This window comes from Streptopelia decaocto (genome assembly GCF_964273445.1).
Source record: "Streptopelia decaocto genome assembly, chromosome: 3".
Classification (NCBI taxonomy): domain Eukaryota; kingdom Metazoa; phylum Chordata; class Aves; order Columbiformes; family Columbidae; genus Streptopelia; species Streptopelia decaocto.
This window is the reverse complement of record NC_138656.1, coordinates 87,828,882-87,855,488: the sequence shown is the minus strand read 5'-3', so window position 1 is coordinate 87,855,488 and position 26,607 is coordinate 87,828,882. Positions and strand designations below refer to the sequence as shown.

General features: G+C 39.3%; 1 protein-coding gene across 3 annotated transcripts in view; it reads left to right on the top strand.

Moving 5' to 3' along the window:
* The window catches only part of MYO6 (myosin VI), a 119,173-nt gene that overhangs the window by 16,494 nt on the left and 76,072 nt on the right, over window positions 1–26,607 (top strand). For 2 of the 3 annotated variants that reach the window (XM_082047896.1, XM_082047895.1), the window contains exons 2-3: window positions 15,457–15,595; window positions 22,436–22,505. In XM_082047896.1, coding sequence (XP_081904022.1) covers window positions 15,479–15,595; window positions 22,436–22,505 — 187 coding nt within the window. In that variant the 5' untranslated portion in view covers window positions 15,457–15,478. Of the gene's footprint in view, window positions 1–15,456; window positions 15,596–22,435; window positions 22,506–23,584; window positions 23,634–26,607 lie in introns of those variants that run through there. The other variant, XM_082047897.1, reaches the window with a different exon arrangement.

Below are 26,607 nucleotides of genomic sequence, written 5' to 3'. Positions count from 1 at the left end.
ATTCCATTTGATTGCCTTTCTTGATGGTCTCCATATCGAGCACATCGACTGCACTTTGTATGTGTAGATGTGTAGCTGATACATAGTTTGAACCTGTGATGTCAGCTGTGACATCAGTTTTGCTCGTTACTTTGTAAAAATAATTTAGTCATTTTGATTTCTGGACCCCTGAAGTCTCCGTGGGGTGTCTGGGTTCTGTCAGAAATTTGACATCTATGTGGTCTTTGGAATACTATTTTTTCTTAATCCCTTTTTGGGGACTCCCAAACCAGCAGTTAAAAATAACTGTTCTACAAGACTGTTACTTAAATCCTCAAGGTCATATTGGCCAGATCTCTGTGATCCCCATGAAGTGCTGACTTTTACAGTTGGGAATGTGATGTCAACCATCCTTGACATCAAATAGCTCAAAGAAATGCTGGTAATTAATTCCAGAAGCTCCGCTCACCTGAACTCGAGCTGAGTTCAGGCCATGCTGAGGCCATACTTGTATGCATTTTGAGATTTTTTGCTAAATGGTGCAGGTAACATCAGCTGGGGGAGATGAGAAAACCTGCTGACTTTTTAGAAATATTGAAGAAAATCTTCAAAGCTGTGGGAAAACCATTAGGTTTAGGAAGGTCTGAGTTTTTAACCTGAGTCATTAAGAAAATACCATGAGTTAATGTTTCAGGTATTCTCTATTTTTGCATCTAATATTTTGCTTTTAGTAAAAGGAAACTTCTATGTATAATATAGGATTGTATGTTAAAAACGAATAAAGTTAGTCTACTTGAACTGTGAATTACACGTGGACTCATTTCTGTGCCATAGACATTTGGTCTATATTCTTTCTTTTGGACTGGATTCTTCACATCTATGCACGTATTTTCAGGGATCTGAAGAGCCAACATAACAACTTGCTGTTGCCTCAAGGAGGAGTTTCTGCTCTCGCCTCTGTTTTCTCATGGATATATTACGGATAATACCTTATACTTCTACCTTATGCTGTCAGTGGACCTCGCCCATCCTCTTTTTGAACTGGGAGGAATTACTTAAGTGGATTAAACTACGCACTTGGCAGAGATGTTTTTCTGCGGGCGCCAGGGCTGGTACTGCCTGAGAGGGGAGGAGGGGATGGAGAAACAGGAAACACGACTTTTGTCCTTGGGGCAGTGAGCTGTTAATTACCCACCCTGCTTTTTTGGGGGTGTTTTTTTTGGAAGCTCTTCTCTAAGTCACGAAATGTTCTGGATACTTCTTGATAGTTTCCTAGTTGATTGTGAGTGGAGCTTTACACAGTGAGTAAGGGGGCTGAGCTGTCCTGACAGAGGAGAAAGAGGCTGGTTTTGGTGTTTTTTTTGGGGGGATCTGTGGTTTGTGGGGAAGAGTAACATTTCACTGATCTTGTGTACTGGAATTTTAAACTCCAGTGTAGGAGCCTTGTATGCTCTCCTCAAGGGTATTTTTAATAATGTCTTTCAGCGTGTTTTTAAAACAATTTGGATTTACATTTTATGTATTGCCCATAAATGAAAGAAAAGTTTACTTTTTATACTGTGATGTTGGAACAGGAGCAGAAATTTTGATACATGATTAGATCTGCACAAGTGCAAATGTTAGCTGTGCTTTTGGCTTAAAGCCTTATTTCAAATCTCTCCTGTCTGACAAGCATTGGGAAGATTAATCTTCTCCAGAGAGAGGAATCCATACCCCAGTTTTAGACACAACACGATGATTAAAATTGTTTTCAGGTTGAATAAGCGCAAGCCTTTGTTCGGGAGAGCTGAACAGGGTTATATGTTGGAACATGCAGGAACAGGAATTACTCACATTCCTATAGCTGCTGCTTCCAGGTTTCCAGTCAGTAGCATCATCTGACGGGGAGCTGGTGCTAAGTTACCAGCTGAGCCTATAAGCAACATTTCGCTTTGAGACAGACCTGATATCTGATGAGATGCCGATACTTTTGGGTGTCCCCCCCCGCAGACGGGGCGAGGTCTGCCTGTGAGTGCCCATGGCGGGGCTGGGGAGAGGTCTTGGGGCAATTTAGAGGGAACTAAAGGTACTTTTAGTCATGCTTTGCTTTTAGGGAGCGAGATCACTACAATTAGATAAGCTCTGAAGGGGGAATCTTGGTTTAGCTGGTGTTTGAACTCCTTTTTTTAAAAGAAGCAAACATTTGAAGTCTTGAACTTTGGAGATCTAAAGCAAAATCTTTGTATTGTAGTAGCGATAGTCTGTCTTTGGGGAGGGAAGAAGGAAAAATAACTTAGCTTAAATTATTAAAAAAAAGTCATGAGAAACTGTCTTTGCATTGTTTTAATGCCCTTTTTTTGCTGGTTAAGTAATGCTGTATGGTTGATAGCTATATGTTATATGATCACTAACGCTCAGTATTAAAGAATAAAACTTAGGTTAAAATGGTGATAAAGTTGAAGATAAGGTGCAGGTAAAAAAGGGGAAAAAGTGCCCTAACCTGGCCTGTGGCTTTTAGAGCGACTGTCTGCAATTTCTGTCTTTTCCTGTGCCAGGAACCATCAGCAGCTGGGTGAAGAATGAGTAGAGGTTGATCTCCGATAGTGTTTGAGTTCATCTCAGGAGCTTGTTCTTGTGGTGAACCCACTGGTTGTCTGCACTTACTGCACTGTAGGTCCAGACACCAAACTGGATCCCGTTTGGTTGAAACCAGGGTGGAAGATGCTACTCAGAAAAGCACCTGATGTTCTCCAGCTCTGAATTCATATTCAGTCTGAGGGACCAGAGTAGAGATAATTGGTACAGAGTAGAATTAGTAAAACCCTCAAAATGTGTGTAGTATGGGCACCAGCCCCTCAGTGCTTCCGGTTTGCTGTACAGATTTGCTTCTGTTGTACTGTGCTACTTGCTAACATAGATGTACCCATTGAGTTTAACCTTTATGTTTCAAATTTGTGTCAGGACAAATAATGACTTGGAAAAAAACCTGTGAATAATATACCCTTCATTTCTGAAATACTGAGATAAAGGAGATTATTCAAATATTTACAGTTAGTGCAAAAATGTTAAAAAAAAAAAAAAATCCAAACCAGAAATATCTAAAACTGACCATACAGGACTTCTATAAGACATCTTTGGTTTTGAAAACATAATACTTTAATTTGTTTTACTCTACAATGTGTGCAGTTTAATTCAGAATATTGCAGGAAGAGTTAAAAAGCAACAAAATGTAAGAAATGTGTTACTCAGAGCTGATGTAGTAAGATCCTAGCCCCACAGTGATGTTACATTCTGGAGTATGTGTTAAAGAAAGGAAAATGAAATGGAAGCTAAGTATTCATGTAACTGAAGGAGGAAAAGTGGAAAAAGTGGTCATGATGATTCCCATATCTTTTTATGAAGCAGAGAGGCAGCTTCACTCTGTCATCTGATCTTAGATCCGCTATCCCCTTAGAAGTGTCTAACCATCAGATTATCATTGGGTGGATGTGTCTTGGACATCTAGATTGACACTATTCCATTTGATCTAAATGAAGGCTGTGTGGGGGCAGAACTTGGTGACCTGGTGTTCCTTAGACAAGTTTCTTAACCTCTGGAGGTGTGCTCTTTGTATAAAGTACTTTGCATAGTCTGAAATGAAGGCTCAAGGCCCATGGATAGATTCTTTTATCTTTGAGCTGCCGAGTCCATTTGGGAACTGGCAGTGGTAGCATGAAAATGCTCATTCTCCCAGGATTTTTTTTCCAGCTGTAATTGCTCAGGAAGTTTTGAATTTAAAAACACCTGAGCCATATTTTGTGGCTGAATTTACAACCTGACTAAAAGCTTTCCTTGACTCCACTTCAGGCCTCCTTGCCAAAATAAATAGGCTTGTTCTTAGCATGTGACTGTGGTGGTTTGTCCTCTGCATGAGCTTCTGTACAGAATTTGTAATTATGCTTAAGGGTTGGTCCTGGTAGCCGTGGTTCCGCATGTGTTATTTTCAGTTTAATTTCATATCAGATTTATTGAGACCACGTGCGACTGTGGTTGCTGTGTTTGAGTATGGTTCCCAGCCTCAGGGATGGTTCTCTTGTCTGTGAAGAGACAGTGCATTCACTGTATTGCCTGCACCATGGGACTTGCTATTGAAAGCCCTAAAGCTACCCCAGATTTCTTCTGAAAGATGGGTTTGGCCAAGCCTGGTCTCTTGTATAGATCTTGTAACTGTTGGACAGAAAATTGATAACTTCTTTTTGTGGTAATGCTGGTTGTCAATTTCTAGTCACTGTTGACTTTAGCAGAATCTCTTGAGCTTTCTTGCTCAAGGAATGTGCTTTCTTGCAACATTCCTGTTAAATTAATAAATAACATTTTATATGTGACAGGGAGTAGTGTTCAGATGATGTATCTGAGGCTTTTAAATGAGTCTGTAAAAGACAATTGAACTTTGATCTCAATCTTTTTCCTTAGATCTTCTAACCATTTTCTGAACAAGAATTGAATGTGTTGTTCTTGAGCTGGATTCCTACCGCTTGTGTTCTGTAAAAGTGTGGAGCTATGGGAGCTGTGTCAGTCACTTTCTGCAGCTCCCGGAGACACTGAGTTAGCGATAAGCAAAACAGCTTGTCTGGCAGGAGTACCTTTGTCTTAGGCTGTGGCTAAATCTGAGCAAAGATTAGCTGTGGTCCAGAGTCCATAAGCTGTGTGACTGTACCAAGGTTGGGGGAAGCCCGAGACTTTCTCTAAACCTTGCAGAGAGCTAGTGTCTTGCCAAAAATTGAGAAAGTTGAGCTGTGGTCAGGATGTGGTGATTGTGGAAGTTATGGTCTGCAGTTTTCCCTGCTAAGCTAAGAACAGATATTTTCTGATTTCTGCTGTTCAGATGCTTAGGCTTTACAGCACGTTGCCTTTTGTGAAAATACGATCTCATCTGGAATAGTATAAGAATTAAAGGTTATTTTAACGTCACAGAATGGTTTGGTTTGGAAGAGGCCTTTGAAGATCATCTAATCCAACCCCTCTGCTGTGGGCAGGGACATCTGTCACTGGATCAGGTTGCTCAAAGCTCCATCCAACCTGACTTTGAATGTTTCCAGGGATGGGGTATCCACAACTTCTCTGAGCAGCCTGTTCCAGTGTCCCACCACCCTCTTCGTAAAGAATTTCTTATGTCAAATCCAAATCTACCCTATTTCAGTTTAAACCTGTCCTGTTACTATAGGCCTTGGTAGAAAGTCTCTTTCCATCTTATAAGCCTCATTTATATATGGAAAGGCTGCAATAATGTCTTTCTGGAGTCTTCTTTTCTTCAGGCATAACAACCCCAACTCTCTCAGCCTTTCTTCATAGGAGAGGTGTTCCCATCCCTCTCGCCACTTTTGTAGGTTTTAGGTGGATTTTATTCTTAAAGCATATATTCCAGATCTTTTTGAGGTTGAGATAGTGTATATGATCTCTTTGCAATTACTGTCTTTCATTGTAATTACTATTTTCTTGCATCATAGTAACATTCTACTCATCTTCCCAAGAAAACCAACGAATTTGCTGACAAAATGTGTTCTGTGTCACTTTGGGTAGCTTTTTTTGTCCTTGGCTGTTAGACTATCTTAAATAGCTCTTATGCTCTTTTATGTTAAGAGAAAGCTTTCAGTCTCATTTCTCAGAATTGCTTTATCAATGACATCTGTGAACTTGGCAACAGATTTTTGTCTTTTTTTCATAGGCGAGATTGAGTTACCTGTTTCTGAAAGGGGAGTTTCTCCTGAGTTCACTGTGGTCTATAGAGGATTATCTGTATTTCAGCCCATTGCCTATAAATGACACCTGTACTTTTTGTAAGAAGTACAAGCTTATACAGAGAGGTGAAAAGGTAATTGAAACTGGTACTGTAAGCATTTTTAGGAACTAATTCTGTCTCTGAAAGAATTGTGGTGTCTGTACAGAGATGGCTGGCAATAAACAGTTCCTGGATTTCATCTGTTAATCTGCAGATTCTGATTGTCATTAGTTTCTAGTATTTTCTTCTTTAATAAAGTGGCCAAATCAAAGTTAGTACTATGTGGAAACCTTTGATTTACTTGCTATTTGTTATTCTGGTAGTAAGACAGAAGTACGATTATATTTTTTTCCAGTCCAGCCTCTCTGCAGTGGCCTGAGGTCAAGCATCTGAGGTTTCCTGCAGACCCTCCAGCGGCCTTTGATGCTGCCATCTGCAGTGCTTCGTTTGTTTGATTTGACTTTGGATCCTGGCTGAGTATATATTTTTAATTTTTCAAAAATATCAGTTCCATTTTCACTCTGATATGTACCAGGAAGTGGTGTCTGGCAATGTTTTCTTACTGCTGGACTTTAAAATCAAATTATCATGCAAATGTGTCTCCCTGTTCTGCTATTCATACATGTATGTATTTATAAAAGTGATAAAACTCAGTGCAGGTTGCTTTCTCATTTATCTCTGTATTACTTCTTAGTTTTGCTTTATTACACTGCAGCAAGAAACTTATATAGCTTAAGTTCAAAACTCAACAAGACAAATGAGTTCAGGGAAGGGGCCAAGCTGTGAACTGGTCACCCCTTGGGTGTCCCCAGAGTATTTCTAAAGCATTCACAAGTGCAGCCAGTTACTTATAGGCTTAAGGTTACCTACCATTCAGTTCTTGACTTTCTCTGTTGAAATTGCAGGGTTGCCTGAACTTCAGGGACTAAGCATGATTCACCTAAAAGGACTAAATGTATGTTATTGTCACGATTCAGTGTAGGCTTTCTTCTTTAAGTATTTTTCTGAAAAATTAGTTAAGTTGTGGAGAGTTCTTGAATTGCTGGTGAATTACCAAAAATTCAAAAGCACTCAAAAGAGTTTCATTTTGTTTTTTTTTCTTAAATTGGTGGTTTGGAATGTGCCTCTGATTTTCTTTTGAGGGGATTAACTTTCTTGGGTTTATCTATGTTCATAGAAGTTAGAATACTGGGATTCAGTCTACCTCTACCTTTCTGCATCAGCTTGGCAAAAGCTGATGTAAAATGCAATATATGCTTGCATTACTGTTGTTTTTTTTTCATTTGCATAATCTGATTTTCTACTTTTTTGTGCTGGAGCTGAGGTCCCTTTTGTTTGGCAGACTTGAGGCCGATTGGTAGCTTTTGTTTTATCTTATATACAGAGCTCAAAGAGAAACCAATGGGTGCATAGTCTTAAAAGAGAATAAACACATCAGTTCTTAGTATTAGGTCACCTGAAGATGAGCAATAGCTTGGCAGCAGGGTGCAATGGGTGGGGAAACAGGGCACTCTGTTTTGGAGAGTATGAGATATACAAGATGAATGGGAAGGAGAGGCTGGAAAATAGCATAACAGGAGGAGAATTTAAACTTCGTTAGCTTAGGGAGAGTCACCCTCAACCTTCAATAAGTATTTGTTCTTAATACTTGGGAAAGTGTAAGCAAATGCTCCATTGAAGTACTAGCTGAAGGGGTTTGAAGTTACCTGCCCTTGCTGAGGCTCTTGGTTTGGCCTGGTTGAAGGCAGCGTGCTGAAGTGCTGCTGGCAGTGGTCACACAGTTGACTCAGCTGTCGGGGTAGTTAACCCCTGGGTTCACCTCGTTAGCTTGAACTATTCCAGCTAGATCTACGAGAGAGCATGTCTGTCTGCTTCTAGGTGTTCTTTATACTTCATCATGAGATGGCTTAAGATGCCTCTGATTGTGCTTTGGTGCCTTTGTCTATTTGCTGAGTTTGCCTTATACTTCCTCCCTTCCCTTCTCACTGCCCTCTGGTTTCACTAGGGCCGACTTGCACAGTCTGAGGGTTTGGTTGGTTGGAAAAACCTCTGTCAGACTTTGTCTTTTAGCCATATCTGTTTTTTCTGGTCCTCTCTTCTGTTCAGTAAAGCTTCTGCAGTAGTGTCCAGACCACAACTGAGGAGTTCTTTCTTTAATTTTAACTTCAGATTTTTTTTTTTTTTTGGTCTTGCTGCAATTTGACATTGTGTTTTGAGTTTTGCTTCTTTTCCTCTTTCTGCTTCTTGCTATTACTGGCTTAGGTATTGCTGTTTGTCAAAAATGCATGTGCATACTTCTTCCTTGGTCTGTCAGGATGCTCCACTCAGGTTATTGTAATTAAAAAGAATTGAGACAGAAACCCCTGTATTTTGTTAGTAGGAACTAAAATACAAACAATGTTCTTGAGAGAACAGTAGCTTAAAAAGCTGGCAGAAGACCAAGAATCACAGAGGAAATCATCAGATGTTGTTGATCCTAATATGAATCAAGTTTAACTTCCCAGTGTCACAGTCAAAGACCACAACCTCTCTGATCAGAGTTTTACAAGCTTGGAGTTGTACAAAATTAATCTCAGTCTTGTCTAACAGTGATTGCAGTTGGACAAATACTGGCTAATGAAAACAGGTACTAAATTTCAATGGAATTTTAAAACTAGCTAGAAATTATTAAGAAATTAATTAGAACTATGTTGCTGCAAACACGAGCTGTTTCAGCCTGGCTTTCACGGTATTGAGGATTTTTTTGTTGTTACTGCAGTAGGATGCTACTGCATAAGCCACATCTTGATGGATCCAGTCAGTACGTGCTGTGGGGAGTGCAGGTGGGCACAGTGCACACAGGCACAGTGACATCAGGTGCCACAAGGATCTTTGGTGCTCACGGGGTCTGGTGAGGGGTGCATTTCCAAAAAAACAGACACCCCCTGGAAAGCTTCTCCATAATGACTCATTCCTGCAGTGCCCGTTGTTGGCAGACGGGAAGACTTTCCACCAAGGTTTTTGCCTCTCATGGTTTTGATTAGGCTTAGGAAAAGTGAGATGTTGCTTTATGGTAGATTTGAAATTCTTCTAGCTAGAACTACTGTTACATTTGCGTAGGGTCCTCTAATGAAATTTCACATAAGGCAATGGCTTTTTCTTTTAAAGGTCTAAGCAAATCTTTCCATACTACAGCTTGCTGAGAGCTAAATGTATTGACATTGGTGACAGATCAAAGCTCCTTGTTCCCTTCAGTTTATTCTTTTAGGTTTATAGAAACTAACTTTTCCTTTTTTTCCTTTCATGTATTCCTTGGTGCTTCATCATGGAAGTACCCCAGGCCAAGTGTAAACACCATCAGGATTACCTCAGGATTTAATACAAGGCACTACCAATCTGCAAGGCAATCTAAAACACGTGTTGCTGTCTTTGCTAAGTCTCTTTCGACCTTCTGTCTTCTCCACTCCTCGTCTTCTCACACAGGACAGTTTGTGAGAGCATTTGCTGCTTCTCCTTTGCTTGCATGTAATACACCATCCTTTTGTCTCTGTCTCCTGTTGCATACTCGTTTCTTCCACCAAACCCACAGAGCTGGTGTGTTTGTTGCAATTGCCCAAACTGTCCTTCCTTTGGTTTTCTTGGAGCTTCACTGTAACCTCCCATGGCAGATTTCATGGCCACACAGTATTTATTTTTGTTTCTTAGGTGGTACTGAGGCCCTTGGCACTTAGTAAACAACATTGGAAAAACACTTGACCTTTTAGAAGTATGTTCAGTTAAAGTACGAATTATGTTAGATAAGCTTCCTATGGTAGCTGCTTTTTTATGATCTCATCCTTTTTTAATTTTTGTTATGTGAAAGGTACGTATGCATACAAAAGTGATAATTGATTAAACATGACGCATTTGAAAAAGCATGGAACAAATGTATTTCAAAACTGGAAGAGTACTTGTGTACAGTGTGACGCATGTAACACCTCATTTTCAGAATAGTGATAAATATGAAACATTCAGTTCCTGTGAAGGAAATTTCTTACCATTAGATGAGTTAACGTATCTGTTCTTTTTAGGAACTTATTTGGATGCAACAGTCCTTTAAATATTTGCAGACAAAGTAGTTGTGTATTTTTGCAAAGTACGTGCTTTTACTCAGATCATCTCCTGCCCCTCGTCAGCATTTCTCAAGGTGTCCAGGAGGGGAAGAGGCAGGAGCAGGGAGCAAAACCAGGAGCACGGCTGGGGCAAAATGCCTCCAGCAAGCAGGAGAGACACAGGAACGTGAGATGGATTAGGGGAAACTGTACAGGTCTTTCGTTAATCCTCTCCCTACCACACCACCTCTACTTCTTCTTAAAATTTGTTATTCCAGGAGTGTGGATGTTCCAGGCGAAGGCGTTTGAGAAAAGATATGGAGTGTTGCAGGCTTGTGTTACTAAAGTCCTGAAGTTTTTTGTAATTGGGAATTGCCACATTTAATGTGGAGAAAATAAAATGACGTTTCTCCTCTGATTTAAACATGAGGGATTGGATTGGCTTGTCTTTTCAAAAACTTTTTCAGCAGTAAACACCACAGCAGACTAGGTATTTCGTAGGTGAATGTTGGATATGAAGTACATACAAATACAAAAGAGTGATGCTTACAGAAGCACTACAGTAAACAGTTTCTAGCTGCTCAGTATCGAAAACATGCAAATACCTGCAAATATGCAGGAAAATGAACATGTCATGAGAATGATTCCATCAGTTGTTGTGTTCAGATTGTCCCTGGCAGTCAGAGCATGTAGCTTTAAAATAAGCTTTTATCTAGTAGTTCTCAGATGTGTGAACTCTATCCTTTTGTTTTACTTGCATGCATCTACAAAATATATTGGAAATTAACATGTCAGCATTAACATTTTCGAGGCAAATTGTTTTTGAAGATGCATTTCTGCCATGCTGTATTCTAGCCTGTTTTCTTCTTTTCTGGATTGGCAGAAGTCTCAGCTTGACACTGTTACCTTACTGATGTTATGGCAAGTAAAATGAAAAAAACTGGAGTGGTTTAGTGCAAAGAAGTTTTATATTTAATTGAAAAAGTAAATAAGAAATAAAGATTGAATGGGATTGATATTCAGTTAAACAGTGCGGTTTTGACTGAATTGTATTTAGCTCAGAAATAAAATAATCTCTGTCCTGTATTTCAGTTCCTTTGAAAAATTATGTCACCTGCAGTAGAGCTTTGATTTGTTAAAGTTTCAGTTAAACAGTGAACTAAGGCTGAAAAGGTAACTTGACTGTCAGTAAGCTACCACCACGTATCGATGTTTTCCTCTATCTGATCTGTCCTCTATGCTCACGGGACCTTTCCCAAAGCATTCTCATGTGCTTAGTGTAACCTACAGAATTTTGAGCAACTTGTAAACACCAAATGGTAGATTTTTTTTTTTTTAAATATAAAATAATCTATGTAATTCTCCTGCAATAATTAGCTACTGTACCTATTCTGACTAATTTATTTTCCTTGGATTCAGCCAATCTAATGAGATACCATCAATTGTTTGATGAAGTTTAAATTTTTTATTTGTTTTAATTAGTTAATTCAGCAATTAGTACAGTGTCCTAGTATAGTCATCTGTTCATAGGATAGTAAATAGAGTCAGGTCATGGAAATACGTGCCTTTGGACTCTGGTAACAAGCTTAACATTGCATTACTATATTTTGCCTTCCTAGAATTCTTTCACTTCATGGTTCTGTTTGATTTCCTATTGAATGTTCTACAAACCCAAAATGTAGTTGTATGACATTATTTTAAAATCAGTAATAGTTATGTACCAACTTTCGACTGAGGAATTCTTAGTTGTTTCCTATACTCAATATTTTACTTAGATTTTTTTTTTTTTTGAGAAACATTATCATTAAACATTCTCTAAAAGAGGGAATTATAGTACAGAAAAAATTAAAGAAGATCTAGCAGGTGTTTTTCTTGCTATTGTAGTCTGGGGAATGCAGTATAGTTTTGTCTGGCAAGCTGTTCAAACTGCTGGCTACTGGTGTTTAGCCAGTGCTGGATGTGTTGAATACTGTTACTGATAATAAAGGCAAGGTCTTTCACCGCTTGCCAATTATAAAAATATAAAATTTGACATTTGAAGGAATAGGTATTAAGTTTACCAGCTTCAGACGAAGGCTTGTTTTATTCCTGTCCCTCTCCTGACCGACAGGAGAAACCAACTCCAGTACGGGGTTCCTGGTCTCTTTTTCTATTGACTGTAGAAAAAAGGTGTCTGGCTTTCCTGTTACAAGTGTAACCTTGGTGAGTTCTCTCCTTTGTGTTAGAAGATGTCTTAATTGTGGAGACCAAAATGACTTAGCAATTTGCAATCAACTACTTTAATATATATTTAGGACATACATACAACCTTTGAAAGCACCATTCAGGTGACTCCTTGTGTTTGGTGCTGTGGCTCTCAAATTTGTTGCCTTAGTGCTTTTAGCCTGGATATGTGTCTTTCTGCTTTCATAGTTTTCAGAAATGGTGTGCTTTTTCAGCAGTATAGTGAGGTTGGCTGCATGTAGATTTGATTTGGATGGATGCACATGGGAAAAAAAAAAACCTGTTCCCACTGATAGCTATTACTGAATAATATTACTGAATAACCAGACTAGGGCTGTTTTTTTAATAGGGAAAATATGATCTGTAGGTTCTCCATCCAAATCTATGTTTTTCTTAGTTTGTATTCTGTGATATGTATGTTTTCATCAGTAAAACATAGTTTCATGTTTTGAAAAAATATTGTTTTCTTTTTCTAAAGGATTTATATTAGGTAGCTGAACTTTCAGGGTTTTTTTATTTACCTTAAAATGCTAGGCTGGAAACCACTTATTCAAGAGCTGGTTCAGAAATAGATTCATGCATCTGTCTCAAGGGCAATGGCATATACTCCAGCTGAAGAGGTAAATAATAGAGCAGGTATGACCTGATAGGTTTTGGTAGCCAGTTTTAATGTGCTGCTTGTCAGGATCCAGCTGACAGATGGAGTGGTGCCAAAACCAAAATGTTACAACTGGTTTTGTGTTGCTTCTCAGAAGACTGTATTTATTAAAAGTAATTGTCCTGTGAGTAGCTACTACACTTGTATTTAGATGCTTTCACCCAATGGCTTCTTAGATGCTTGCAAAGCCTCAGGTATTTTTCTTAAACATGCATTTCCTGGTGGTGGCTGAATTCAATCACTGCTCTCCTTCAAGAGCATTTTTGTAGCTCATGACGCTCCCCTATTGTAATTTATTAATAAATCATGAAGTAGGCTTAAGAATGCAAACCTAAGAATGCAAAAGTCCATGTCAGTAAGCAAAACAGAAGCCTCTGGACGCTAATTGGGTTGGTCAGATTCTACCTTTTGGCAGAAATTTTGGCAGTAATTTCAGGGTTTGTTTCTTGTGTGACATGGTTAGTTGGAGCCCTCGCCATGCTACTTGGGATGTAAAAGAGAGCTGTGTTTTAGTGGTTGTGTGACTTATCACTTAAGTACTAATTTGAACTAGCATTTCAAAAGCAAATAATAGGCTTGTGAAGAAATGAAGGCCTGGTTATATCCAGAAATAAACTCAGCTGTTTAGCAACTGTGCCCACAAGGACACTTGTACTCAGAGGTTAGTTCTAGCTTAAAAAAAACCAACAACAACAACAACAAAAATCCATAAAACTGATGTATACTAGATCTGACTTACAGTATCCTAAAGTAAAGAATTGTGAGTGAATACAGATGTTGTTTTAAAAGGATTTATTGTACAATGCTGGCAACACATGGGGGAGAATGAAGGCGTTCTGTAGAGTTCATGGGATGTGGCAAAAGGTTTGAAGGAAATAGGAGTGAATGTGACACTAGAGGTTTCAGAATGTAAACTTTCTATGAGCAGTTAAAAGAAGTTAATATGCTTCGTTCATGAGAGAAAAGTAAATTGCATGTTTTCCTGTATTAAATATAACATCTTAAATAACATGAATTACATGAGTAGAATGCACTAGAAACATTTGTTAAAAGTTTTCGTGAGTTTCTTGCATCCTGAACTGCATCCAGGGAGAAAAAAATCTGATTGAGTAAATTTAAAAACAAAACCAGATATCAACACTAGATTAAGAACTCTATATCTGTTATTTTCATCTCCTCAGAACATCACTTCATTTAAAAAATATTTAACTTTACATTTTAAGTCTTTGCTTTAAATTACTTTTTTATCTTCTATGATTTCACATTAAAGTTAACAGCAAATTGTCTTATTCCTTCACATGCAGGATGTTAAGACCAACAGCACTCTCAAAGCAGTCACAGCAAGCTTTTTCCTTCCCTTCAAACCTTTCTAAAGCCCTTGGAGACAGTAAAAAGCAGGTCATGTGCAGCATGTCCTGGCAGATCCTCTGTGGGACGAGAGTCCCCGTTTCAGCTCGTGGCTGTACAGCTTTCTGGTGGGCCCATGATTCTTTTTCCTTGCTGCTGCTTATAGCAGGTCTGGGTGTGAGAAATTCTGGAGCTCCTTTTTCCTTCAGATGCGGGAAAAGAAAAATGTGGGACGTTTCCTACCTTACAGACTCTTGGAGTTTGCCGGCAGTGTTTTCTTTGCTGCTTGGCAAGCTCATTTTATTCATACTGAGAGAGGCAAGTTACATCTTGGTGATATGAGATGTTTTTTACAAATTTTGGAATTACTAAAATGTCAGTTTAGTATGTGGATGAGTTTTGGAGGGGAGTAAGCAATGGCCAGGAGAAGTGAGGCTTTCAAACCATATGGGGTCCCTGTTCTTATTAGGGTAAGGTCTATAAAGTATTAAAAAAAAAAAAGAGAACTAATTCAGCATATTTCAAATGGCACTGTTAGCCATTCAGACTGTGCCAATCCTGGCAACTTTCCTGGTTAGTTCAATGAGCGTTGCACACAATCAGATACTTCTTTTAATTGGGAGCTTATTTAGCTGCATAACTTGGGGAGTATAAAGTTTGAATGTCTTGGCCTTTGCATCTATTTCACTTGTAGACTGTAGATTCCTCTAAAATGATTTTCACATCATATTTTTATAGAAGGTAAGGTTGGTGTTCCTTAAGAGGCAGAATTGTAATGTCACAGCATCAGAGGTCAGTCCTCAAAACCTTGTAATACGATAAATCAATCGTGACTGAATGTATTAGTGGGTTATTTAAGAGCCATATGCCCAGCCACATGAAAAGAGTGGGCACATTCTTTGTCTGAAATGACAAGAGACCGTGTTTCTGCTCACATGCCTTGACATGTGCCTGTTACAGAAATTCGAGTATTTACACACCAAATCAGGTACAGACAAGTATATATTAGTCATATGACCCGCTGTGTGCATGTATATGTATGTGTTTACATGTATATACATGCATATGTATGTATATACACACTCCTGGTATAATCTTAGCTTTGAATGTCTTGTACTTCTTTTTTGATTGTGAGACAGACCGCCTTTTTGATTCACAAGTTAGGGAAACTGGGGAAGGAGCTGCAGAGATTAGTCTGTGGACCCACCCCAAAACTGATCTGTTCTTGAATCTTCTCCATAGCCAGGTCTGTGGGGTCATCTGTAAGCCAAGTGTCACAGGCTGGAAAAAGGCTGGAAGAATCTTGTTCTGACAGGCTGGCTTCTTCCACACAGAATAACAGGAATAAACATAAACTGAAGTTTGTATAGTGAATCCTAATAGCTTACTAAAATTGTATACAGGTTTCTTTTTGTTTAACTTTTATCTTATTTTTGTTACAGGAAATAGTGGATAGATCCCACAATGGAGGACGGGAAGCCCGTTTGGGCTCCACACCCAACTGATGGGTTTCAGATGGGGATGATTGTGGACATTGGAACTGACAACTTAACTATTGAACCTTTGAATCAGAAAGGCAAGGTAAGTGTCTCAGAAGCAAAGGAATGGAGAAGAACCTTACAAAAACTGTTTTACCTGTAGGCCAAATCTTTGCCAATATCTACCATTGCACACAATCTGAAGGAGTGGGAAATCAGTTTTCTCTGGCTAAGGATTTTTCTTTAACTTTAGCTTGCATTGCAAGTGAAATATCCCACTGATAAGAAGTGTCGCTCTCTGTCAGTTATCTCCATGTGTGTAGTTGCTTCTGAAAGACAGGATTGAATCTCCACAGCCATTTGATTCAGTACCGTATATTTTTCTAAATAACAGGCTGGTTAAGAGTCTACTGTTGCGATTAGCTTCTCTGTTTTCCCCTAAATGCATAGAGGGAGTGTCCTACACGGATGTCCTAGACTGGCTTACATTAGGCACTGGCTTACATTAGGCATGAAGATTTAGAGATTAATTCTCTCACCTCAAGTACCTTGAGAAGTGACATGATGTCAAATAAAGGTCCTATGGAATTTTTACATCAAATCAAAGACAAAATAAATGTAACTTTCAAAATGAAGTCCTAATTTATCCTAATTAGTGTGTTTGAAGTGCTTTATTTGTCATGACATCTTTCAGATTCAGTATGTTGTAATTAAATGTCAGCTTTTACATGAAGTACCTTGTATCTATCAGTTATCCTAATTCAGATGATCAGCATCCTGGTTTTTACTAGCTGGAATAAAAGCAGACACTGTTTTAAAAGTTGCCAATTGGTATTTGTGAAATGTGTCCCTTCTAACAATTTTGTCCTTTCTGTATCTTCAGGTATGGAAAAGACAAAATTTTTTTTGTAGTGTCTTCTTTTACATGAACAATAATAGAGAATTCCTTGTCACAGGTCAAAAGGCTATGCAGCAGTACTTCCTTTTGGGGGGGGAATGTTTATAGGCTACATCACAGTATCACAGTATGTTTGGGATTGGAAGGGACCTCAAAAGATCATCTAGTCCAATCCCCCTGCTGGAGCAGGAACGCCTAGGTGAGGTTGCACAGGAACATGTCCAGGTGGGTTTTGAATGTCTCCAGAGAAGGAGACTCCACAACCTCCCTGGGCAGCCTGTTCCAGTGCTCTGTCACCCTCACTGAGAAGAACTTTTTTTCTCAAATTTAAGTGGAACCTCTTGTGTTCCAGCTTGATCCCATTACCCCTTGTCCTATCATTGTTTGCCACCGAGAAGAGCCTGGCTCCATCCTCGTGGCACTCACCCTTTATATATTTATAAACATTAATAAGGTCCCCCCTTAGTCTCCTCTTCTCCAAACTAAAGAGACCCAGCTCCCTCAGCCTTTCTTCATAAGGGAGGTGCTCCACTCCCTTAATCATCTTTGTTGCCCTACGCCGGACTCTCTCCAGCAGTTCCCTGTCCTTCTTGAACTGAGGGGCCCAGAACTGGACACAATATTCCAGATGTGGTCTCACCAGGGCAGAGTAGAGGGGAAGGAGAACCTCTCTCGATCTACTAACCACCCCCCTTCTAATACACCCCAGGATGCCATTGGCCTTCCTGGCCACAAGGGCACAGTGCTGGCTCATGATCATCCTGCTGTCCACCAGGACCCCCAGGTCCCTTTCCCCTACACTGCTCTCTAATATGTAATTTCCCAACCTATACTGGAACCTGGGGTTGTTCCTGCCCAGATGCAGGACTCTACACTTTCCCTTGTTAAATTTCATCAGGTTATTACATCTTGGAGGGGAAGCTGATTTTGGTTTCTTTAGAAAGATAAAGCAACTGTAACATCTGATTTTTGTGTGTGAGAAAGTCTGTAGGTTTAGCAGTAGTAGTATGTGTTCTTCAGTTTGGGGAAGAAAAAATTATTCAGACAAGAATATTAAATATTCCAAAACTATGACTAAGTAGTCTTTAACTGACTTAAAAGATTTTGACCCCCACACCTATTTAAGTTTTTATTCCCAAATGGTTCTGATGTGGTAAAGAGCAAGTCTGTACATTGAAACAGAAACAAGCAATAAGGAGATTCCTGAGTCACTATTTCTAACATATACTCCTTTCAGGGACCACATACATATATTTGTGAAACAAAATAAAAATCCTAAAATACAAGTATTTTTCTTCATGGTTCATAACAAACAATCTCTTTTGTCTAGAAAGTTCACTGTTCTGCTGTTGGCTGTTTTCTAGAATTAAGAAGGTCAGGTAAGGGCCTAATGTCCATTCATCTAAGGGAACAAACACTTCACAGTTTACTGTAGAGATTATGGTCCTATATTTCTAATTATCAAACTTATATAAATAGAGGTGGAGTAAAACATTTTCTTGATTACCTTCTGACTCTTTTCTAGGTGTCATTGATTTCTCTTTATGGTGAAATGTTTCTTGTTGCTTTTTGTCTTTTTAAGGTGACTGTTCTTGTGCACTTAGACAATTAATTTGAAGTAGTCAGCGTCAATACCCGTTATTATCAACTTTGTTTACTTAAAATTATGGTTCAGAAGTGCTCCTCCATAAGAAGGAGTGATCCAGCAGCTCCAGAGTCACCCATGATAATTGCAGGGAGGAGAGGAGTTACCTGATCTTGTAAACATATCTGGGCAGTGTAACTTATTTTTATTTTTTAATCTGGGTCATTAACATGTCATAGGTATTCTCTGTAGGCACTGGTAGCTCACCAGCGATCACAGGCTGAAAAGGAAATGTGTATGCATATGTTTGATTGTAGCCTCTTATACTGCTTAATGGTTAATTAAAATATATAATAACTCCAATAAATGTTGCAAGGCAGCAGTTTCATGATGCCTTAATATCTGCCCTCCCTTCCTCACCCATAGCCAGCTCTGGTGTTGGCACCCGCTCAGCTCTGCCCGCCGAGCTGTGCGTGACACAGCAAACGAGGTCAGAGAATGGATCCACCTCAAAAATGAAGAAGTGGAAAGTTTTCAGGATGGCAGCAAGCGGTGACAGGAGGATGAGACCCTAAGGCCAGCGTGGCTGTAAATTGTTTTGCCTTATGAAACCAAGTCACCCAGTCCAGACTGGGTGAAGGTAGTTGGGCAGCACACTGATTAACTTAGAACCCAGCAACAGCAGGTTTGGGTGCTGCAGCCCATGTATAGTTAACAAGAGCATTTACATTTCGGTGCTGAGGCTGGATGTCTAAGGGCAGGTGGGGATCTGAGTCACCCAACCTGCACCCTACAAAGAAGAGTAATCCAAGCTGCAGGAGCACGTTATCAGAACAGAGGACGCGTGTGTGACATGATGGGAGCTGCTCCCCACAAGGGTGGGGAGCACCCCACAAGGGTGGGCTTGCAAGGCTGATAAGTGCCATGACTGGAAAGAAAGCAGAGAAACTGGAGAGTGGTTTGCTAATGAGCGTGGTCCCACCGAGGGCTGGAGCACTGCCCTGAGGATGGACTCCAAACCGAAGCAGGGGATGGGGCCAGGAGCCCTGGCCTGTGTCCCACCACTAGTCACACGCTGGTGTACAAGGAAGGAGGCAGGTAGAAAGGCAGCCGGTTGTTGAACTCAACTAGCATTGCTTTTACGTTTCTTCTATTTCTTTTACATTTCATCTACTTTTTTGCATGCATTGGGAATCCTAACGTCAGGCCCTGCTGCATTATATCTTTCTTTGTTGTGTTGCTGGGTGATGTGACAGGGAGAAGGCAGATGACAGGAAAATTGCCAAACCGGGAATTTACTCTTTTCTTGGAGACAGAAAATCCAAGTAAAGTGATTAGGGAGCGATGCATCACAGGGACTTGCACCATGAGATGCCACCCTGGGATATTTGTGGCACTGAGGAGCAGAAGCTGGTGTCTCCTCGAGCATCAGGCAGTGGTGGTTTGCTGTCAGTTTTTGGGAGGGTAGGGGTACTGCAGGCACCCGCTGACACCCCTCCTGAGGTCAACTGAGAGGCTCCTCGTGGCTCTGCGCCAGTTCTGAAGGGTCATGGAGGGCTTTGCGGGGCACCTGCTCTGGTATGCTGTGAATAACCAAAAAGGTATTTTTCCAGGCTGAGTATAAACGAATAAATGTACTTTGAAAGTAAGGATCAGAATGTCCAAAGTTCAGTGTTTCAAACTAAGGGTTTCTTTTTTTTTTTTTAGCAGTGAGCGCAGCTTGCTTGTTTGAATGAGACATGTTCTTGTCTGCCTTACGCACAATTTGTGCTGCTTTAGGTTGGTTTGTGAAATGCAGCTGAGAATAAGGATGTCTCCTGTCTGTATCTGGAACGGATAAAGGGAGGCATGGTTACGTGTATTGGATTACATGGTAGAAAGAAGATCTTGCTTGAATGGAAAGATATCTTTTTTCACTCATCTGGTTTCTGGGAGAATAGTTAAGATTGCCATTGGATTTCAAGGGCTGCTTCATTACAACAAGGGAAAAAAACTTAAAAAATCCTCCTACACCCTTGGTTTTGCCTCCTGAGCTCAGTTTAGCATCTAATAAGATTAATACCCTCTCCATTTTCTTAGAATAAGTTTATTCTAAGCTATGCCTTAATGCAAAAGTCTTCCACGAAATGGCTGAAGTGTTTTCTCCTTACCATAAATGTTAAAAAAAAAAAAAAAAAAAAAAAAAAAAAAAAAAAAAAAGAGACAACATGGTAAAGAATATATTTGGATAATTTTTTATTAATAGAACCTGGCATACCTTGCCCATTTTCCTATTTAATATGTTAGATTTTAGTAGTAACTGGTGATACTTAGAGCTCTGCACATCTAGCTAGTGTACTTAACTACATAACAAGTAATCACCTTACATAAAGCAGTAGTCCAGCTGTGACAAACAGGAGTGAAATTCTTTGTTGACAGGTTGAAACAGAAAAATAGCAGCTTTCAGATGAGTCTTCTTCCTATTGCTTATTTTTTATTGCTTCTGAAATATTCTATAAATTAATTTGCAGTTGACATTGAGTGTAAAAAAGGAGCACATAATAAAGCGTGAATTCTCATTGGTTTTTCTCCTCTTCTGGGATAGATCTGGTATGGTTGGCTTTAGATCCATGAAATGTTCAAGTATCATAGAAGAGTCTTATGGAATAGCTGCATATTGTGTTGATTCTCTTTTGTGAAAAAAAAATCTGGCTTTGTTAGTGGTTAAACTTGAGTTAAACATCAGCAGACAAGAACAAGAAGTGAAGCTTGATTTTTGTGAAGCCAGTCATACTCTTTTTAAACTTTTCCAGTGTTTCAGGTACAGGGAACTTATTATGTGGGAAACTGTTGTGTTCAAATACACCTTTACCCAACAAGGTACACCTTTATCATTGAGAAACTTGCACAGAAAATTATTATGATAGTATGTTCTAACGTCAGTATTGTGAGTGAGAGGAAAGGGAGGGGAATCTCTGGCCCGCTAAAACTCTAAATAGCAGCTGGTAACTTTTTGAGGTAGCTAAAGACATCCAGGTCCTCCATGGCTCCACCAAGCTCCAATAAAGGATATTTTGGAGGAAGTTGGTTTGGTGGACATTCAGATGTTCCAGCATCATCAAGCAGCTCTGTTTCCCTCAGGAAAGCTTCTTGTGCATATTTTTCTTTATTAGACAAAGGGATGACAAAATATAATTTCTTATGACTACAAGTTGCATACTTTATGTGAACTTTGTAGGGAAGAGATATCATCCACTTACGTTTTCTGACCGGCAGTAATTAGTTCTGCTCTGAGACATTTTTAACCCTTCCCACTTTAAAGGGAGTTGGAATTTGTGGTTGTTCTGGATGGTGCAAGCTATAAGAGCTCACATATTGTGTCTTTTGTACTGAAGCAAAGATGAAGCAAGTTGCTGTATTTCTCCTAAACTTCTTGTGAGGTTTTTCTCCTGGGACTGTCTTGCTGAATACAATGTTAAACGAGCAAACATGTTTGTTTATTAAGCTCATTCTTTTAGATCCAGTTGGTTGCCTTTTCAAATATTAGACTAGACTTCTTGTCTCCTTTTCCATGGGGAAAAACAAGACGGTGCTTGCAGCAGCGTGGCAGCTACCGTTTTTAATTGGTGCAACAGAATTTTTGTTCATTCATAGGTAGCTCAAGCAAGCTATAACTACGGTAAACAAAAAAGTATAATTAAAACACTACCTCTTACAATAGGTATTTTTGTGCAGAAGCTGTAATGCGTGTATGCTAGGATGTTTTTCCTTCCTTTTTACAACAATATAAATTATGATTTCTGGAGAATAAAGAAGAAACAAAGTTGCTTTTGTTATTAATTTTTCCAGTTGAACATGAACACTTGATAAATGGATGTTTTGTATAACTGCAATACAGGGGTTGAAGGAAGGTCTTGTTTTACTTCAGTATTGACTTATTGAAGAAAAAAACCCAACAAGCAACAACCAGAGCTACAGTATTTGGGGATACAGAGGACATTATGTATTGAACATTTATGTTTTAAGTAGGAATGTTTTAAAACAGCATATGATAATGATAGCACAGTCCTTCAGCTGAACTAATAATTTGATTTTTATTCTTTGTGCTTCTTTGCAAAACTGAGGAAGCTGTGTGTCCTTTACAATACTGTTCTCTTTGCAGTACTTTATTATCCTTATTTTTTAAATTATGCAACATTAAAATATTACATGCAATTTTGGAAATGAGCATCAATATTATTACAATAAAAATATATATTACAGTGTATTTTTATATTGTAGTGTAGTAATGTAAATGCAGCAGCTCCTAGCTGCATCTCGTGACTCAGTAAAATTTCCAATGCTGAAGTATAAAGCTGGCAACTTTATTTTAAACAATGCACCATTGCAGTGCACTCACTTGTATCATTGCATCAGACATCTTTGAACTATATTTCTATTTTTATGGAATTCTGACAATGTTAATATTTTTAATCTAACAGACTTTCCAGGCTGCTATCAATCAAGTGTTTCCCGCAGAAGAGGACAGCAAAAAGGATGTAGAAGATAATTGTAAGTTATGAATTTAAAACTAAATTATACTCTTGAAAAACATATCTGTATAGAAGAGAATATTGTTTCCTTACAAGCTTCCTCTTTCTTCCGTGTAGTCTTTGTTTGGCTTATTTGCTTGAATTTATGTATGACCTCTACTAGTCCTTTAAACTTCTTAAAGTAGGCCACTTTAAACATCATTTATTGTGTTTTTTACTCTTCAGTTGAACGCTTTAGAGGAAGTCTTAGTTACATTATTCTCACATACAACTGTTACTTGAGTTCATATATATATATATATATATATATATATGTATATCAGATGTCACCTAACTGCATCAGGTTCAACTGCACTCAGCATTATGGTGATTACCTATATCTTTTATAGTGCAGCAAAATAATTAGTTGCTTTATCAGCAGTATTTGACTGCATTTTCCTGCATGTAACCCATTTCTCAGACAGCATTCCTGTGGAAGTACAGGTAATTGAAAATAAATCTTAAGACAACCTTCTCAAAACTGGAGTCAGGAATCTGGACCCATTGGGGCCACTGGAAAAGGAAATAGGTTATAGTGAGTCAGATACAGGAGTGCTGCTGGAGGAGGTTTGAGGTGAACTTGTGTAATGAACTTCAGCATTGATCTGCAGGGCTTTTATTTTGTTAAACATTTTATAGTTAGATCTGTGGAAACAAATACAGTATTCAAATCTGGGGAGAGAGGGAAGACTACCAAGAAAGGTGAGTAAGCCCAAGCCTCAGCTTTCAGGGAACTGTTAGACAAATATTGATTTTGCTGCTGTTGCCCTGTGTGAGAAAATCACAGAGACTCCCTGTCCTGAAAACCTGATGAAGGCAATTCTTTTAAACGTTTCCTATGGTCTTCACTGGTTGGTGAATGCTGAGAACTTTGTAAATAGTAGGCAAAAGTATCTTCTATTGTTCTTCGTTTAAAATAGAGGCTAGGACTTCGAAAGTTGTTTAGGTGATTTAACTGCAATTCCTGTTTTGGAATAAGGGTTAGTATTTATATCCCGTGACAGGAAATACAGCTGGTACAGCTGCTCCATAAGGAACAAGAAGATGAGACCTGAAGCTTATGATCTGATTTAGATGCTGCAGTGTCATTATAGGTGGAACCAAGCTGGTAACTTTGTTTCCAGTTGCTTATATTTTTGCAAACATTACATGAGTTCAAACTTTTCAAAGCTGGTACCTGTATTCTCTGCACATAATGATTTAATTTAATCTGTGCATTTGTCACAGAGATTTTATTGAGATGTCCTCATATCTCAGTGCCCTAGTCAAGGAATTGAAATTTTGAATGAGATTATGGAAATAATTTGAGATTCCAGCAACGTACTATTCAATCAAGTTAAAAGAGTCTTCCAATCAGAGAAAATGTTGTCATTGTCTTAGTGAGTGAAATATAAAACTGAAAAATGCATTCTCCAGTAATCTTGTCAAACATTATTTTGAGACTTACATTCTCACTTTTTATTCTCTAGTTGAGGTTTATCTCCAGGATGTGTGAAAGCCAAGTTAATTTTTTCTTCTCTGTCAGAGAGCAGTTGTGCTGAGCAACTTTGATGTTTAAGAAGGAACTTTATAAAATATTGAGTGCTTTCAGCCTCTCTTTATAATACTGCTCTGAAAAATCCTGAAAAACTAGTTAATAATACACTTACCCTTCCAACCTAAGCTTAGTGATTAACTGCCTTCTAGGGAGTAATTTGCTGAAGTACAGCTTTTTTTCACCCTTAGTCTTCCATATCCCAAATGCACTGGCTGCAAGAGACATCTTTTTGAGAATCCAGCCATCCAGCCCTTGCTCAAATGTGCATTTTTAGTAAATATGGCAAACAGTACAGTGACAAAGCATTTACTTTTATTCTTCTTTTTTTTTTTTTTTTTTTTTTTTAATTTTTATTATGATTCACACCCCTGCTTCTCTCCAATCCCACTCAGTTTTGGGGGGGTTCCACCATATGTGGAATTTAATTTTTTATGGCCAAGAAAAAGATTTTGTTTTTATTTCTGCAGTGAAAAAAGTTTTAAAAAATGAAGGGGGCAGGGTATCAGATCTGAAAAAAAAAATTAAATCTTAAAAAAATAGTTCCGCAGGTGCACAGCATTGCAATTACATGATAAAATTATTTTCCATACAAGTCCTGCTTCATTGTGTGCACAGTAGAGCCAGTGTGAGTAAATTTGACATTGATATTTCCCAACTTCTAGTTCCTGACTTCACTTATGTGAACTTTGTGTGTGTAAGTACATACATGGACTATTAAATGCACATACATACACTGGCTGTATTAAGGCATGAGCCATATGAATATTCAGAATTCTCTCTCTGGTGACTTCTGTTGCCTCTGGATATGGATGCCTTTTTTAAAGGATTTATTCTAAAGAAGGTGCATTTTGAAGCTTCTGACACAAGCCTTAGTTTGCACATCTTGAGTGAAGGCGGTGCCATTCCCTCAGGGAGCAAGCTCCCATTATGCACCAATTCTGCAGGTATAACTGCACGAACAAGGGTGGAATCCTTTTGCGAAGAGTACTGGGGGTGCACTGAAATCTGCGTTCCTTTGTTGTTTAGGTAATTATCAAGTTTTTATTAGGATGCTTAACTGATGGCTGTTTTAAAACTTACTACAGAACCCGAGAGGTTCTTATGAAGATACAGTCAAGGGAGAGGATCATTTAAGTGTATGTAGACAAATACTATGTAGCAGATTCTCAGTATTGAGAATCAAAATGACAGAAAAAATTAACAACCTTCAGAAGTTAACACCCTGCCCTCCCCCAAGGCATACACAAGGGGAGAAGGAGGCTTTAACTTTCATTGGAGCAAGAATGAGTTTGTGTTTCTGGCCCATTTGCTTTTAATGTCTCTCTCTTGGGATGACTTGCTTGAAAAAGGTCTTTTGAGGCAGAACTGCAGTTTGTGGTCCTGGCACCATTTTCTCAGCCCGGTGGACTGAGCACAGCCAGGGAGGGTAGGAGGAAAAGTCCCACAGTGCCGGTGCCTGGTGACCACATGGTTAGTCGGTGATGTAGGTCTGCTGGGGTGGCCGTGATGATCAGGCCAGGCCTCCTGCTTTGTGCAGATATCCTGCACAGGCCTGCTTTCAAGGCTGTTTTGATCCAAAGGGCTAAAGCGTGCCTTGCGTGCCTGCGCCAATGCAGCCGTGTACCTGCAAGGGATTTTGCAGAGGAAGGTGGTTTCTTCTAAACAACCCAGAAGCTGCGAGGTCCTGTGAGAAGTGTGGATGACTCCAGCTGCATGAAGCAAAGCTCTGTTCAGTCATTTAAGGGAAGGAATGGCTGTTATTCAGTGGAGCTATGCAAGCCAGAGGGGGGCTGCAAGTGGCTGCTGAACCTGCCTTTGCTTCAGGCCAGTCTGGGGTAGGCAGTAGGAGGCAGAGCCACTCCTCGCTCCACTGCAGAAGGAATGGTATGAGATGAAAAATGAAAACCCAAATACTCTTGTGAAGCTTTCATTATCCTTTGCCAGTATCTCTTGGTTCAGCAGGAGCAGCATTGAAGGAGATGTTAAGAGCTGTTCACTGAGCTACAGGTGTCCTTGCAGGGGAAGGTGGCTGGAGAAGTTGACTTCAGGCCATAAGAACTTGCAGCCTTTCTTCCACGTTTGTGTAAATAAGTTGGAATGAATTTTTCTTTGCTGAAGCCCTCAAGAAGGGGCATCGGTTCAACTTGGTCCGACTTGAGAAACAACTTTGGTCATTACAGATGGGAGGTTTGTATATGGCCCTCATGTGAGGTGCAGTGTTGCAGATACTAGTGCAGGCACTCCATCAGCAGCAGACACCTTTTAAAGTGGTGCTACTACTGTAAGGATAACCAGTATGGTAATCGGTCAGTTATAACGAGGCAAAGTAGTGTTGTGCCCTTGAATTTTAAGTGGTGAGAAGAAGAGGACTGAGCATATTTGAAAATGGGGTTTGTGTAATGAGTAGTCCCCTCAGTTGGTTTAGGAATAATGTTTTTAATGTTGTTATAAGGGGAACTGGTGGCCTCTGTAATTAAGGCTGTTAACAGTTTCCAGTGCTTTATAACTGAAAACAAGGACCAGCTTTGCCAGAATGTGAACCTGT